Here is an 18,104-nt window from a genome sequence, read left to right on the forward strand (position 1 = left end):
TAGACCCCCCCCCACCCCCCGCCCTCTATAAGATGTCTGTCAGTGGGTGTACTTATTGTCCTTGTATAAATGGTCATGGTTACATATTTACATGTGGTTATATGAACCCACAAGCTAAAATACTTGATACTGGTTTGTGTTTGTGGTGGAAATCACCATCTTACTCATCAACACTGAGCATGTGGCCACATGAAAGTGTACACACAGTTTCATAATGTGAACAGAAGCTCTATTTACAACCTTACAGGGCCACAGCGCAGCTATTTAAATGGCTATCACTTTCTGTTTATTTATACTGCGTCAGGGGGGCTATCGTATGAATGAGATGAAAATATGTTCCATTGACAAACGCCTCTCCATGGAAGTCTATCAGCTCTTTCCCGTTCTTCTGTTTGTGGCCATGTTTATGTGGTATACAAATCTAGAATGTTTAAAAACATACGTTTTATCTACTTTTAATAATAAATATAGAGATATAGAGGGTTTTGTTTTTTTCTGAGCCCGTGGGCTTAATGTTGTAATAACAACAGACAGTTAATAGAGCAGAATTGTTCTCATTTGATATTTGTCTCTTGAGATAAGAAGGTAAGAGGTAAGAAAACGGCATTTAGAGGCATATACATTTATGTTGTCAAAACTTGACTTTTTTTTTAAACTCCCACTCCATCCTTTATTTACACTCTCTTCCATTTGCTTACAGCACCTCACAACCCTAAGCTAACATTAGCGGTGCAACAAAAATGGTGAGCAATATTGGAGCTATCCAGTTTTGATCCAGATGTCACTTTAGACGAGGAAAATTAATAAATGTTCTCCATCATGAGAAAATAGCTACAAGAACATGTTAAAAACACCAAAAACAAAATTTTAATTGAAGTGGGTCTTTAAGTTTGACATTTACCATTGGAGTCAATGGGAAGTTATTCCTCTCTGTAATTAGCTTTCAGTAGGCAAATTTAGGATCTGGAATACATTAGCTCCAGTAAGGCTCTTAACAAATTTGACAAAGGAATGTGGTTTATCTTTGGTTTATTAAAATAATACCTTTTCCTATTGAAGTTTATTTGAAAGGACAGCCAAATGATGTCCATCAAGACACCACTAGGGACTTTCTGTTGGTTTGGCCTGCTCAATCGCCTATTTTTAGGAGCCATACGCCTCAGCTGGCAGTTGTCAAATGTGAGTGATTGTGAGTTAATTATCATTTCTTTGGTCAGATGTGAGAACTAACTTGAACTCAATGAACCAAACCAACAAACTGTTGTTTGCCCAAAAACAAGACAGTTCACTTGTAAGCAACGCCTATTGTGATTCACTATAGCCTAGTAACAACTGCCCTTACTGCAACTCTGTGCGAATAGTGGGAAAACTTGCACAGGTCACACAGGTAGCCTGCACAAAATATCAAGTATGTAGACTGCTCAGTGAACCCGTAGAGCAAAATAGTTATGCACATTTTTTATGTGTGATAGGCCATAGCAAACATGTAAACAACACACACGAGTAAAGTAAGGAGAACGTAGATGAGACGCAGGTTTGTCATGTAGATACAACCACCTATGGGTCCAGACAACCCCAAACCTTTAGCACGTGATTGAGGCTGAGGATCTGGATGCACATGGTCACTTTAACACATGAAAGTGTTAAAAGCTCTGTTCAAATTGAGTGGTAACAAACACATATCAAATTGCACAAAGAGAGGTGCAAATCACAAACATTTTTAGAAACTTGATGCAGTAATGAGCTGACACTAATGTGGGGTTGTGTCTATAATTTTAATTCTTGGTGAACATTTGGAGCTAAACTACTCACAAAAATACATTTAACTAGTTGGCATTTGACCTTCAGGTAGGTTTGTCTACTTTTGAGAGTTATTTGGTCATGTAGGACATGTCTGTGCATTGAGAGATAGAAAGGGATTTTCTGATCAATTAAAGTTGTTTGTTATATTATTAATTGACATAAACAACATGATTTAATGGGGATTTGCATGTTAAGGTTTTGCAATAGATTTTTTTAGTAGGATGGCAGAAGTTTTCCAAAAATCAAATCAAAGAAAGAGTAGTATTAGTGGAGTCAAAAATAGTGAGGGTTTACTAAAAATACATACTTTTACCATAATCCTCTAGCGATCTAAGTGCTGTCAGTCTGGACCTTTCCACACAAGGAATAAACTCAGAGAAGACTTGACAATCATTATTGCGAGTCTCATACATCTTCAGAACCGTTCTCCTCTATCTGTCCTGAGAGATTGATCTATCTGAGCTGTGATAAGCTGCTTATTTAAATTCACAGAAGACGATCACAGTTTAGGGCACATGCATCATTTGGCTGAGACAACGCGTAGTACTCTCCATCCTGCAGTTATTAGGAGATCCATAAAGCCTGTCTGACCTAACAGAAAATAAGGGCTTTAAAGCACAACGTATCTCCAATTACACAAGTATTTGCACCCTCACTTTTACTATTAGAAGAGCATGCTTGGTAGTTTGAACACTGACAGCTGGCTGACAACAGTGAGCCCACACAAATACACCTATGCTGATCTCTGTTTAAACCACAGGCTTGGTCTGTGTTCCCGGGGCGCAAATAAACTATTTTTGTCATGCTTCCCTTCAAAGTGAACAACCTAGTGGGTTCATCAGAGACTGGATGGAAAGTTTAAATGCTTTGTTTCAAAAAGGAACTAGTCTTTTAACATACTGGTATTTTATTTTCATCTATAATCCTCTAGAGAAAAAATGCAATATTCTTTGAGCACAAATTGCAGTTTTGTTAAGATTTTAGGAAACCTGACCTGATATCACCTAGCTTTGTTGAAACAGTGATACATCATTTCACTTAGAGCCTACTCTTCAGCCAGTTCATCAGTTCCTATCATGAACCCTGGACACCTTTCCCAGAATCCTTCCCCAGTGACTCCAGTACATACATATTTTTTGTCATTCAGAGTAATCTTCAGTTTGCATTACTGTCTTCATCTATTACCGTTGAGATTTCCAATATAGCCTTGCCATTTCTCTATTGATAGACAAGGCCATCCAATCAGGAACCACCAAGAAGGAACTCCAATCAGAGACCTGTTTCTCATTCAAGAGATCTTTGGCGGCTTGAAGAACAGTTTTTAATCCTACTTACCCAACTCCTCAAGCTGGACTATGGCTGCCTGAAGCAGAGCTGATGACGTATGAATATGCCTCAGAATTCAGGGCTTTAGCTGCATTTAGTGGTTACTTTATGGATGAGTTACTTGCATGAGATCTTCTTTGGATCATCTGGCAGTAACTGACAGATGTGAAAAAGATGGCATGATAGGGGAACCACACCTTGTTCTGGGCTTTAATTCTATTCAGTTTTGTTGATATAGCCCAATATCACAAAAGAACTGCCTCATTGGGATTCACTCCAGTAATTTTAAAGAAGCAGAAGGTCAGTCATGAAACATAAACAATAGCTAAAACTTAAACAGACTAAATAAAAGTGGTCATCCCTGCCCTAAGACCAGTAAGGAAAAACTCATAAAAACCTGATTCAGGAAAAAAGAAGAAACCTTAGTGATGCTCACATGAAGGAAGGATCCTTTCCCCTGATGGACAGGTGATCTACCAGGACTATTAAAGAAGAATTAGCTTATCTAACTGTACAACTACGTATTTGAATAGAGTTCAGCCAGATAGGAATGGGGGACAGGTAGGGGTGAGGTCCACAGTCAAGATGAGCCAGAGGTGCAGTCCACGGCCAAGAACAGGAGCAAAGATGATCCACCAGGAGTCTCTCCCACTCTGAAATGGACGTCAGAGGAGTGGACTGCAGCCAAGAACAGGAGCACAGGGGATCCACCAGGAATCTGAAATCCCTCCTGCAGTTGGAAAGAGGAACAACATGCAAATCGGATTGCACCTAACAGAAGCACAGAGAACTAAATATCATAAATAATAAAGAGGAGAGGTGAAGTAAATGAGAATAGAGAACAGAACCCCAGAGCTGATGTGGATAATAATGAGGATAGAAAATTTAAAAGGTTAGGTTCAAAAGAGGAGGGCTCACCAAAAGCTATGCAGTTGAGTCTACTCCGACGATTCAGGAGGAATGACAACTGATACACCTCTATTAATTTAGAGAGCCTGGACACTTGGTCACCTACTTTCCAGTAAAAGAAGGGGCTCCACAAAATCAGGGGAAGACATTCTTCTTCAAATCCTAAAATGACTACCGTCATGTTTCACATTACAGTCAAACTTACCATGGAGAAGTACTCATTGATTCTGGTTTGGACCTAGACCTGTTCCCAATCAGTCAGTGATGATCAGATTCTTCCCCGTCCCTTCTTCTCTTGAAGACTGTTGGCAGCAGAGAGCAGTTATCATGATAGGGACAGGAAACTACTTTCAACCAAGCTTTCGTTGGATGAGTGGCATCACTGATTCAAGGGATCCAGGCATTCTTTCATGATGTTCAGTGACAAAAAGAATCTCCACAATGCGGAGAGCCCTATATTTTTTTTTTATTGGTTCCGGTTCAACCTATCGTATCATCCAAGAGAAAAGAACCTCAAAGCTGACACAATGTCATGTAGCCCCATGAGTTCACCACAACCTCCTTGGAAACATTTGTTCCATAGTTCAATGGGTTTTGTTTCTTGGCTTCTTTATTCTCTGGTACATGTTGTTCTCACAGTGATGAATCAATGAATGGTGGCTGTGGTGCAGAAGTATTGCAGAGTTGAAGTGTCCTTGGGCAGGACACTGAACCCCACATTGGTCCTGGTGGTTATAGGTTGGGGCCAAGTGGTGCCTGTGGATGTATGTGTGCATGAGTGAATGGGACTGTGATTGTAAAGCGATTTGGACTGAAAGCAGGGTAGAAAAGCGCTATGCAAGTACACATAATTTACCATTTAAAAGATGCTAAATCTTTCAACTTCTCAAACTGCTGTTAGCCAAGGAGACTACCAAGTTCTGCTGCAACACCTACTTAGACTTCATATTTTGCCCAAAGTCATTGTCTCTGACCAAGATCCCCAGTTCACTGCCAAGATTTTTGCTGCCTACAGGGAGTCTCAGACAAGCAGAAAAAATCTCTTGACTTGAGCTGTCAGAGAGGAACTTTTTTATTTTTCTGTTCAACACATTGTAAATCTTGTAAGTAAGTAAGCCAAAACTTAATTTAAAAGACAGAAATTGTTATTTTTTTCATCCAAGAAGACAAGTGCGCAAAAACAAAAAGTGGATGGTCTTTATTCTGACAGAAAGCAAGGAAAATTGGAACAATTAAGGATGAGTATGGAAGGTTTTTGCAAGACGCTGCACACTAATAAGGTGGAATCCTCTGTAAATTTCAGCTGGCTGACAGATGATGCTGCCTTGCCCTATGTGGACTGAAATGTTCTCCTATCTGTTTGGACAGCAGATGGTGTCCATCAGCTGTCATAGGACCCCCCCCCCCCTCTGTTGTTCACAGACTTCCAGGAATCAAATACCTCATTACATAGCTAATCATTAAGAGTCATAATTCTCAGTCCTGTTTAAATTGTAGAAGTGCAAAATAAATTCAGCGTTTATTGTTCATATCTGCCTAATGGTTGCTTAACTTCACAACATCTATCAGTTTAATTTTCCACACTGCTGAATATTATTGTCTTCCTGCAGGATCCGGCCGGCATCTCTGCAACCTGGACAGACTCAGAAGTACATCATAAAACCCAAATACTACCACACACACAGCAGACACACACACGTCCAGCCGGAGAGGCCCATCCCTCTGGGCATGGGACACAACCCCATCTATGGTAAGTTTTTTCATACCAGTTATGTCATAGTCTCAGAAAAAAATATAGAACCTAAACGCTGTTACATGGCCTCCGTCTGCTTGGCGGAGAGGAGGTATCATTGCAAAAATATCTAACTTGGCAATCATTGTGTTTGAGAACTGACCGCAAAATATGAGTCTGCTAATATTTTAGGGTTTTTTTCTGAAGTTATGTGAATTCATACATATTTCATAAATGTAGTCAAAATATCTAGAAAAGTTTTGAAAAAACTGCTTATAATCAAATATGCCACAAAAAACTGAAATAAAAATCTATAAAGGTTAAATTAGCACACAATTTGACTATCTTAAATTAGTACTGAAAAAGAAACAAAATTGATTGTAATTGTGATTACTTATTTTTAAATAATAGGAATTGGTAAATAATAATGGGGAAAAGAACTTAAAGAATGCAGACTTATCAGACATGCTGTGAACGTAGAAGGAAAACATACCGAACTGGGGCGCCTATTCTGTTCATTCAATGGAGCCAGACGTCACATCAGGGAGCTTGTGCTGACCAGCTGATGGAGGTAAAGACCTCCATCAGCTAATAATAGACAATTTGTTCCCTGTTTTTAAGAAATGCCCCGTCATGCATTTGTAATTGAATACTTCTCAGGACTTATTTTTATGTCCAAACTTTTGATTCAACATTTATTTTTATAATCTTTTATTGTTTTTGCTTTAACTAACAATTTTGTTATTTTATTTTTAGCAACCTTCATTATACTCAGCTTTTAATGTACAGTGTATTGTTTCAGTTGCAGTTATGGTAAGGCACCTTTTTAAATATAGTTGCCTGGATGTTTAATTTGATGAATAACTCCTTCAGTGTTTGGAAAAATCTTCAAAAGAATCTGGCCACAGAGAAAAAATATGGCACTCAAAAATTAATAGTCGGAAGTCCCTCCCCCTCCCGGAGCCGACTGCAAAAAAACATAATTTGCATAGGAAATCTTTGGACGGAAGTCCTCAACCAGAACCCCGTTTTAAGCTGTTGACCATTTTTTTCCTTTGACATACCATAAGTGTTTAGATGATCAACTGATTCTCAGAGAAAATACTGTATTTTGTCAATGATCAGCTTACTTACAAAGAAAACACAGCATTTCGCCCGTTTTTTCTCCAGAGGTAAACAGGTGTAATTTGCTCACTTGTTAATATTGACTTGACATAAATAAAACGATTATCGTTCTCTGTTCCATTTGAAGCTCATCCTTGACACTTAACTGCTAGACAGGAGTTTATTCACATTTAAAAGCTTAAAAAAGTTCAGAAAAGTTTTTAATGTGTCATTTTTTTAAAGGGTTTCCTAAAGCTTAGGAGATTTCCGCTTTCACAACCGGCTAAAGTTGAAAAATTTCCGCTTCCGGCTAGAGATTTTTTTTCTTGCACCATCTTGCATGTGACCAGTGGTCCCTCAAAATCTTACTCAAAACAAAATTAAAATATGATGAAAATAAGGGGCATATTGATTAAGCTGGTTAAAAAAATAAAATCAGGCGGAACAGTTCACCATGTGACCACCAGGGGGGTGGTAAGATTTCCATTCATTTCTAATGTAAAATGGATTCATTTTACATCGAAAATGTACATGGCTACACTTTAGCTTCGCAAGTCCTTTTCGTCTCAGAGCATTACCATCAATTTTTAAATGTAGTGTTTATTATGTGTTGCTTTAAGCACTTCATTTTACTCAGTATCAAGCCTGCCCGGACACCATGAGGATATGGGGAGAAAGTGGCACTGGCAGTGAAAGGATTTGTTCAAATTGCAGCTGTAGCCATAATAGTATAAAGACTTAAGCACTGCCTGCTGCTTGGAGCTGTCCAAAATGAATTATTAGTCTCATTTTCCAAGGGCAATTTCAGACCGAAGTAGGGAGTGTGAGAATTAGAGGTGGGAGATGGAAGAAAATAACAATTTCATCCATGAAAAACCTCACAGTTTGTTGTGAAAAGTGTTTAAATGGATATGGATGGGAGTTGAGCCTCTGAATACCTGTTATCTGCTCCCAGTTGGACCCACTTTCTCTGTTTACAGTGTTAAATGACTTTTCACACGCAAAGCCATAAACAGAATAATACTAGAGAACTCCAGGCTGATTTCTGTTCACTTTAGATGAATGAGAAGGCCTTTGTCTGTCTGCTGCAGCTATGCTCTGAGCATGTCTTGTTTTTTTAACACCCACAACATTTGGGAAAAAAGCTGCTTTTTTGTGGGGGTCTAAAGCCTGACATCTGACAACAACAACTATACATCACAGACTTCTGTGCTCTGCTAGTTTGTCTATGATTCAAGAAGTTCAACATCAGACTCCTGCTGCTGAAGAGCTACTTTATGAAAAAAAGCCCATATTTTTCCCTGTGGTTGAGTGCCTGACCACAGTCTGTTGGTTTGTTGAATATATTAATGTGGAGGTCAACGGAGAGAGCAGACATTTGGCTTTGGAGCGCACAAACAGACAGCCTTCAATTTTCTACGTTTCAAAGCAACCTCTGTCCCTAATTTTGATTTCTGCAAGCAGCTTTGAAATGACCAAGGACCAGATGAAAAAAGGCAGACATTTTTTGTACCAAAGTTTGTTCAACTTATTTTTCATAACTTATTTTTATTTGATAATTTTTATTACTATTATTTTTTTATTGTTTTGCATAACTTCTGTATTTTTTAGAGTATAAATCGCGTGCTATTTGCATACTTTAGCAGGAGGTGTGACTTATACTCAGGTGCGACTTGTATGTGATTTTATTTTTAAATAAAAAGGCTTCTGTGTTTGTTGTTTTCCCACTAACAACCACTAGAGGGCACTGTAGGTTTGTGTTTCAGTATTTACTACTGACAGCAATGACGAAGAAGAGGGAGCTCCGACCTCGGCGGAGTAGTTCAAAAGTGATTCAGAAAGTCAATGGAATTTGTGATTTAAAGTGATATACAAAGTTTAGTGGACTTAGCCTGATCTTTATGCCATGGTTATCTGAATACTTGTTGATACATTGTGCTAACATACTAGATTCCTCCATCGTTTCATGAAGCTACATTGGGGAAGGTAGTGAAGTGTGCATATATTCAGTCTAATAGTATTTATTCTGTTATTATGATTTGAGTTTGTCTGTTCTTGGTTTCGTACTTTGTTGAATAAATTTCTCCTAAAAGTGCGACTTACATGTTTTTTTCTTCTTTAATATTCTTCTTTTTTTATGTCTTTGATGTACACTCCAGAACGACTTATAGTCAGAAAAATGCATCTATAACAGAATTATTCTGACTCCAGATAAGCCTGTCTGTTAATGGCTGTCTATGTACAAACTGGATGGTTTAGGCTTTTGGATTTTCAAAAATGTGAAAACAGGCCATGAATACATTGACTGACTGATAATTGGTCAGCTGTGGTCACCAGTAAATTATTGAACATGTTTGATAAATAGCTGTTTTTTTGCATTATCTGCTGTTTTTGCAGCAAGTTATGCTTCCTGATTGGTTCCTTCAGACAAAACGGTTTCATTCTGCAAGTACTTGAGCTGACTTCTCCCATTCTGATTGGAATATTTACAAAGACTTTTCCTCCATTTTTGGATAACTGGGTTTATTTGACCTTTTTCTTCCTCAAAAGATGAAAATACTGCCATACTCAGTAGTTCTATCAACTTTAAAAGATGTCACATAAAAGCTTGGACTTTAACCTAACCCAAAGTTAGACCAAGTATTTCGTCTGATGGATGTGTTAAAAGAGTTCCCAACCAGACTGTTAGCATAAAAACCAACAGATCAAATAATGGCTTCCTGGAAGGCATGAGTTCTATTTGTCTTTCATACGTGTGCTTTTTAACACGGATGTCATTGTCAAAATCAGAATTTTATGTCAAAAGTTAAGGATTTAATTTAAAATCTTTTGGTTTTTATGATTACAGTGTTATCATCAGTGTTTGTATGAGAAAAAAAAACTGTTGTGAGACATAAACCTTTTTTAAATTGCTAATCTTATGTTTAAAAGTAATAGAAAAAAGTAACTTTTTCAGTTAACACTTAATGGAAACCTGATTTTCTAAACAATCCATATTTTCTCTTGTAAATAAAAAATATATATCTCTATATTTTATTGCATGTTGTTCTTATTCTCTAAAAGTCCAGAGCTTTTGTTCTTTCTTAATAGCAACAGAATTTGGTGCTTAACTGTTGAAATGCAGTGCAAAAACCTTTACTATTTCTCTTTCTGAAAGCAACTCCTTACAATAATAAGGTTTTAGACAATATCACAAAATTTTAATTAAAAAATGTTTAAGTGTTTGTTTTGTACAAACATGTGACTTGTAAGCGTCAAAAAACATACTAAGCTAGCAAATTTGCTGGAAATATTCCTATTATAATCCTTTGATTTCATTGGGATGAAAGAAAAGGTAACTTTTCCTAACCTGCACTGTGTGCAAAGAGTCGCTATGAAAAAGTCTTTGACAAACAGTAGTTATAGGCACCAGTACATTTTATATTATTTTTGGGTGAAAGTTGCAGTCTTAATCTGGGAAGTCTGCTGTAAAAATAAGTGGGCTACGGCCTTCAAGTCTTTATTATTCAAGGGTACACGTCAAATGTTTGAAGTTCATTTGAGTCCTGCTGTATATTCAAATTAGTCCGTTAAAGGATGAAGAGAGTCCTGTTAGTTCCCAGGAACCCAGTTTGGTCAACTTCAAAAACAGCACATTTATATGTATATATATTTTAAAGTCCTGTTTTTAAGTTTTACTTGTCATTTAAATGAATCTCTAAAAAATCTAACTCTTGAATTGGCCTGCCACAGAACATAAAACTGTTTTGGAAGTGCCCCCTCATTAGTCTACTCTTATTGCCTATTAAAGTATATGCTAGAAAAGTCAGCACTAACTGTGCCTTAAAAATTATGAACAACCAAAACTAAATTCCACAGAACGGCTAATCGGACCGGAGACTTCGTTAAAATTGTCTCATGATTAGTGCTTTTCCAACCTCGACTGAATTACCTCATTTAAAGTTGGCAAACAAAACGCTAATTACCTCTTTCCCTGTTAAAAATATGAATGCTGGTGGGAAGCCAACAATCTGAAAGACACGGACTTCCATTAAAAGCCAGATGTTAATTTTAAAGACAGCTGGATTGGCTGGAAAAGGTAAAGTTGTGATTCTTAAATAACAATAGAGATGAAGAAGGTGGTGGGACTGCAGTGAGAGTAGTTGTTGGTTTAGGGACTCTGAGTAAAAGACCAGAGGCAGAGCTGGGGGTAGCAGAGATGAAGATGTTGAGGTTTTCTTTGGGAGTGATGAGGATGAGTGGGATCAGGAATTGGGAATTTTAGAGATGAATGCAGGGAAGCAGCCTGAGATGATTTAGACACATTGAGAGGAGGAACATTAATGATGGTAGATTTTAAGGTTGGAGCTTCCAAAAAGGAGGTCAAACTTCAGTCTGATGGTTTTATGAGGTTTTTTTCCTACCTACTGCTATAAACATAAATCAAGTGCATTTTGCCAAGAAGGAGCTGCTAGAGCAGGGTTAGTCGCAGGACATCAGTGCTTGAGGACTGCAGGTTGACACCTGTTGTAGGGACTTGACTAAAACAGTAGATCTGTCATCTTAGAGAACGACTCTTCAAGTTTAGATCAGCTAGCCAGACCTCAGACCAGATCCAGTGCAATGATCTAGCCAAAGTCACAGCTCAAGTCTCAAGTCATGAGTGTTTCTTGTCATGGAAACTCACCAAGACTACTAAGGCAGAATCTATTCTTCCCCTACCCCTTTGGCTTCTCCTTACTCCTATTGCCCCTCCAAATGGAGAGTCGTGGAAAAATAGTGTCTTGAAATTCAGACAGGACTCCCACTTGATGACGTCATCAATAGTCGCTGGTCATCTACATTAGCGCGGAGCTTCCAGCGCTCAGAAAATACATAACATCAGTTTTTTTACTTTAAAAGGTCATGCTAAAGCTGAAAGTCATTACTCACATTTAAAAGTTTCTCCTCCGGACACAGCGCAACGCAGATCACTCTGAGAGCTCTGTATCCCTCTGCCGTGAGGGTTACTTGAGCAATAAATTTTGGACACCTCTCCCCCTCCAAATACCCCTACCCATCCAAATTTGAAGGCTAGGGAGAGGCCATAGGGGTACGGGAAGAATTTGGATTCAGCCAAAGCCTTAAGCTACATCACACCTGCTTTGGAAATGTGCGTTCATCTGACCACTTACAATGAAAAGTCTATGTAAATGTGCATAAACACATATTCTCGGGCTTCCACATGTAAAGCTCTCATATTCAGGTATAGCAACACACATTGTCAAGAACTTTTTTGGGCTCTACTTTCAAAACTTGTGGCCATTGAACACCTGCTGCGAGTTAAACCACACTAGGTGGTGGAAACCCACCAGTGTCATGTAGCGACAGTCCAGTGTGAACACCCTGGGTTCTTGAACGCACTAAAATGGGTGTTCAAGAACCTTGGTTTAGCAAATTCTTGAAAGCACATCACACAAACGTATCTTTAAAATGACACATTATCTTCTAATTTTTTCTTTAATTTCACCCCTCGTAGACAAAAAAGTAAAGTTGTTCTGTCTGGTTATTATTGTTATTCTCCCATATTTCAAAGTGCCTACAATATAGAATCTCAAACTTCTTTTCACTTTCGCAGAATTTCCATTCCTATTATTGAGTCTCTTCTTTTTTATAGTTTCAGCGGTCTCCCTTCCAGAATGAGTGAACTTTCTTCCTCATAACTGTCTCCTTTTGCATTCTTGATATTGTTCCCACTCGGCTGCTTGAGGAAGTATTCCTCACAGTCAGCTGTGTTATATTGGAAAATTTTTAATAATTCTGTGGCCTCTGAACTGAACAGACATTGCTATTTATTGTTTATCTGCAGCAAATGTAACCTTATCTGAAGAAATTATTTTTATTTATTTTTTTCTTTACATATCTGGCATCGCATATAAATTATAGCCTTGTTATTAACGTCAGGGTTTATAGGAAGTCTGGCACTTTATAGTAAGGAGACAGCTCTTGGCAAAGTGACTAATGACCCACCGCTGTGTGCAGATAGAGACAACTGCAGGAGTTTGTACTCACAGCTCAGTTTTCAATGCAACAACAGAGTCTGTGTTTCTGTTTCTACTGAATGATTGTAAATGAAAGAGCTACTAATACGGAGGTTTTTCAAGATGCCTGCAATGAGGTCGTTTGTTCGGTTCCTGGCATGTTAGTGCATATAAAGAGGAAAAACTAATTAGAGATTTATTGCTGCAGCGTGATTTAGTTTAGTCTGTTTCTGTCCTTTAAGAATTTGCCCCACATCTCCCTACAGCTGAGTCAGAACCGCACACCACCTCCGATTACCCAAACCTGTTAAACCCTCAGAGCTATTCTTCAGCTCCTTTAATTCTGTTTGGGATTACATCTAAATGCAATAAAAGGGTTTATTTATGTTTAGTTAGCATGAGCAATGAACTGATTTGTACTTGATCCTATTTTTACAGTCCAAGTATTTATTCTTGTGTATTTGTGCACAACTTCCCTCAGAGCTCTTTCCTGAGGCTCTGGTTGTACATTCAGTTTATTTTTGACCCAGTGCATTTGACTGATTTCATCACATGTGGTGTTAATTTGTCATAGGTTGCATAGGTCCCGCACAGGAAAGGTAGTGTCGCCGACTTTAATGAAGGCACAAGTGCTCCAGACATTCAGACTGAAAAGCCAAACAATAGACCCCTCCAGCTTATGTCAGACGAGATGTTTGCATCACCACTAACTCTAAGTGTTTCTGTATGGTATTAGGCTCAAAGAGGCAAAACATGTTAGGAGGAGTGGTTGTGGAGGAGACAGAGATATCTGAGTAACTTAAACATGATTTACATACCATTACATTACCAAATAGGTGTAGCGCTCTTGCCTCAAACCAAGAAGGGCCTGGTTCGGATCCCAGCTGGGTTCTATCTGTGTGTGGAGTTGGCGTGTTCTCCTTGTGCATGCGTAGGGTCTCCAGCTTCCTCACACAGTCTAAAAACATGTGTCATAGGTTAACTGGTGACTCTAAATTGGCCCTAGGTGTGCAATGTGTGGCCCTGCAAGAGACTGGGTGTTCCGAGTGTACCCCACCTTCACCCAACAGGGTTGGGTTCAGCAACCCCAACAGAGACTGAGCTGGATATGAAGATGAATGGATGGAAGAATCAAAAGTAGAGAACAGAAGACATGACAGTATATAACTAAAACACAGGGCTTAGTTATACTGAGGGTCGTGTGTTGGAGTGAAAAGCTCTAGAAGGCTGTTGACCAGAAAACTTAGGGAATTTAATTTAAAAAAAACTAAACATGTTTTATGAAAAACCCTAAAGAACAAAACATAAGAAAAACTAAAAAGATACCAACCTTTAATGTGCAACATCTTAGAAGTTCTAGACCAGGGGTGGCCAACCCTGATCCTCAAGATGATGTCTACAAGCACCTCAGCCATAAATATTCTAAATATTCACTAAGTAACTTTTAAACGTCAGTGTCTATATAATTTTTTTTTCGGCAAGACACCCACTATGGACAGGTGAAAGAACCACATGTGGCCCTGGAGTCTCAGGTTACACCGTCGACCTTTAATAATAAAAGACCCATTTAGGCTTGTTTTCTACTGATAAAAACCTAGAAGGAGCCGCATAGTCTTACTTTAGTCTTTAAGAAATTCAGATTTCCATTCATGTCCTCCTTTTTTTTTATAATAAACATAAATAATGTCTATTTTTGGCACAAACAAAAGCAAAAACACAAAAAGACCCTGTCATCTCTCAAAATTTGATTTTTTTAAAATTAATCTTATATAACATTTGACATAAGCTCAAACTTCTTTTCAAAATAAAAGATGCCCTGTGTCGAACGGATCATCTCAGCGCAGCTCTGGGCAACTAGTAACCAACATTGTGCACCATAAGATAATATGTGCTTTTAACTAATAAAAAATCTAACTTTTTACCAAAGTTTTGCTTTTCATATAAAAATCTGTTCATTCTGGTAGTAGTGTTGAGCAAACAAGACGTCTTCAGCTTAAAAGGGATCCAAAAACCTACATAGTTTATCATCTGTGCATCTCAGCCATCAATTTATAAATGTAACTAATCCAAATTAAATATATGCTAATTAAGTCATCATATTTTTTTTGTTTGTTTTCCCCTTTTTGTCCTCAGCAGTCTTACACTGCTGGGTTTTGTTATTTTAGTTTGGGGTTGGACCTTGGTAGTCTTAGTTTGTGGGCTTTGTTTATTTGTTTTCTTTAGGTAGATTTTGGTTAGGCAGCCATTAGCACGGAGCTGCTGACTCAGATGGTCGACATGTCTGGGTCAGCAGTCTCCATGACTTATTTTATGTTTGACCAAAGAGCCACTATGGAGAGATAAAAGAGCCGCATGTGGCTCTGGAGCTGCAGGAGCAGAACCCTGGTCTAGACCAGGAATAGGCAACTCCAGGCCTCTAGGATTGCATTCCTGCATGTCTTCCAACATCCCCTGCTCTGACATCTTCTAATTGGCTGGACACATCTGAACTGGGTAATCAGTCATGAGTAGGGCTTGGTTATCTGGAAATCATGCAGACACTGCGGCCTGGAGGCCTGGAGTTGCCTACCCCTGATCTAGAGCAGCTAGGAAGTTCTTGGAGACTCTACTCGTATACTGTTAGTGTGAGCATATGAGGACAGGCTGGTCTTTGGCAGACAAGAAGGGTCTTCAACACTTTTAGGAGAGTCTCTTTCTCATTGAAACCATTTGTCTTTCCCATATCTTATTAAAGGCAGGAGATATTGATAGGACTCATATCACCCCTGTTATGGCTTGTTTGTGCTATTTTCTTTAGGAGACCCAGGAACATAAAGGAGAGGAAGAATAAAATTTTTATATGGGAGCCAAGCTCCAGGTAAAAACCGAATTGATGAGTATACATGTGAAACCGCTGCATATTGTTGAGCAAATTTGTATTTTTTTTGTTTTGTATTGCTGTTGTTCCTATTTGTTTTTACATTTAAGACAATGTGTACGTATTTTTTTGTTTCAGTTTACATAAAAAATCACAATCTTTTCAATAAGTCAAGTGCATCTCAACACCTGACATCTGAGTCACGCTCGGTTTGCTGAAAGAAGTGTGTCTGCACAGAGGCGGCCACAGTGGCTGCATTAATAGGAACACCATGGCTGGGTTTGGTCCAGCCTGCGGTCGGCTCCACACTTCGTCAAAGTAGCAGATGTGTTTGCTCTTCTAAATCAGGAAGCCCACAGCCGCTCTGTTGGGTCTGTCCCACGCGACAGACAGCCTGTCAGCAGCGAGCTTTGGTGCCACATCTGGGAAAGTTATTCCCCGTCTGCCGTCAGCTAGCCCTCGGCTCTCCCCAACTGCCAAAACAACCTGGGATGAATGCGAGCCGTTCTGGCCCTGACGTAGGGCTCGGTCAGAGAGGATCGCGTTGCCAGTACCGCAGTGACCAAAAAAGAATGCCAGAAGCAATCAGAGCAGGGATTTCTGGCAGAGATGTGTGTGTGTATTTTAGATTAATTGTCCGAGTCATATTTTGAGAAGTAGCATTTTGGGCCACAGTTTCTGCCAATACAATACAAGAATCAAAAATGCTCCACAAACTGAAAATAGAAATGGTCACCTCCTATTGCAAATATAAACCTTCTATATTTTGATAAATGAAAAAGCACGGCCGGAATTTCACTTCCTCCGCTCCTTTTTAAGCAAATAATTAAACTCTTTTTGACAAACCTCACATATAACAGATTGTCATGTCTATAAGTACAATAATGTTTATTTATGATCACTAAATGGCATCATTGATATGTGTATATGGACATGTGCCTTTTTTTTTTTTTTGCTTTTGTGTTTTTCCAGTTAAATGATGATTAATTGTGCAAACTTTGGTACATCTGTTTAAATATATGTCTTTTGTTCATCTTCTTTGGTATTTTTTGCTCAAATTACTTGAAATAAACCAATTTCACTTTTCATTATGCCTCGTGTTGGCTGCAAATTTGATACCAGGTGGTGCTTCATGGAGGACGCTAAATTCCCAGCTGAGTCGATTCAATATTAGGGTCTAACTTTTTATTTATTCAGTACGGTGGCCCTGAAGACCAAATCACAACAACAAGAAATTACTCAACGCAAAAACATATTAAAGATCACAACGACACTTAAGAAAAGCAAAACAAATATTAAAAAAGCCATTACATTATACTTTAGAAATCAAAATACAATTCCAGAAACCAAACCAAAATCAGTTTATTTTTTTATACAGTGAGACGTCAGGTGATCCATTAGTCTGTTAATAAAAAGAGAATTTGATACACGCCCAGTAAAGCTACTTTAAACTGATGTTCTTGATCAAAAAGTTACCATTTTACTAAGATCTTTATCTTGCATATATAACACATTGGAGTAAAAAAAAAATAAATAAATAAATAAAACAGTTCAATTAAGTAAAATTGTCCTATAATAAATCTAACAACAGAGGTAAAAAGAATATTTTAAAGCTACGTATGTATTTCTGTTTGTATTCTGTGATTTGGGTGTTTTTTACAGGCAGTAAAAGGGACCGGCTTGCTTAGAGTCCGGTCACATATCTCAAGATGCCTCTGCCCGGAAACTGAAATGCAAGTTTCTCTTCAAATTCTGCAGGTGGCAGCTGCATTTGTAATTGGGAGGTGGCAGTGCCATTTTTACACACCGTGTGGTGACCGTGGGCGCTTTAAGAAAAAGTAGAAATTTTATGGTGACCAGACGATTATTTTAACATCGGTCAGTGGCCGGGCCTGGTACATTTAGAGCAGGGGTCTCAAACTCGCGGCCCGCGGGCCATCTGCGGCCCGCAGGATGATGATTTGCGGCCCCCGTCTTCATATGAAAGATTACTGTTAGTGCGGCCCGCAAGGCTGATATGAATGACAGTTGTTATGTGCAGAGCTGAATGAACCAATCACAGTGAGGTATATGACTCTGGAGGCGGGACATCGGCGGTCTGTCCAGTACCTCTGTCTATCATTCATCCCTTCCTCCAGTCAGCTGGGCGGAGGAGGAGCCATGAAGCACCAAATGCGATTTGTGTGACAAATTCACGTGCCCCGCGCGGGGAACTTGCTGCTCGCGGCTCGTCAAAAAATGTGTTTCTGTCGCTACACCGCGTGTCGAAGGGGCTACCATCTCCGTCGGTGGATGTCTCTCTCAGAATGAATGAGAGACAGATATGATGTCGAGGAATACGTTTTTGACGTGCTGACTGTTCCTAACCAGAACT

The 18,104-nt window shown here is 38.8% G+C and overlaps 1 protein-coding gene across 2 annotated transcripts in view; it reads left to right on the top strand.

Moving 5' to 3' along the window:
* ltbp1 (latent transforming growth factor beta binding protein 1) overlaps positions 1-18,104 on the top strand; it is a 115,231-nt gene that overhangs the window by 28,938 nt on the left and 68,189 nt on the right. For both annotated transcript variants that reach the window (XM_024264035.2, XM_024264034.2), the window contains exon 4: positions 5,649-5,788. In XM_024264035.2, coding sequence (XP_024119803.1) covers positions 5,649-5,788 — 140 coding nt within the window. The remainder of the gene's footprint in view (positions 1-5,648; positions 5,789-18,104) is intronic.

The sequence above is a fragment of the Oryzias melastigma genome, linkage group LG15, assembly GCF_002922805.2.
Source record: "Oryzias melastigma strain HK-1 linkage group LG15, ASM292280v2, whole genome shotgun sequence".
NCBI classification, from domain to species: Eukaryota; Metazoa; Chordata; class Actinopteri; order Beloniformes; family Adrianichthyidae; genus Oryzias; species Oryzias melastigma.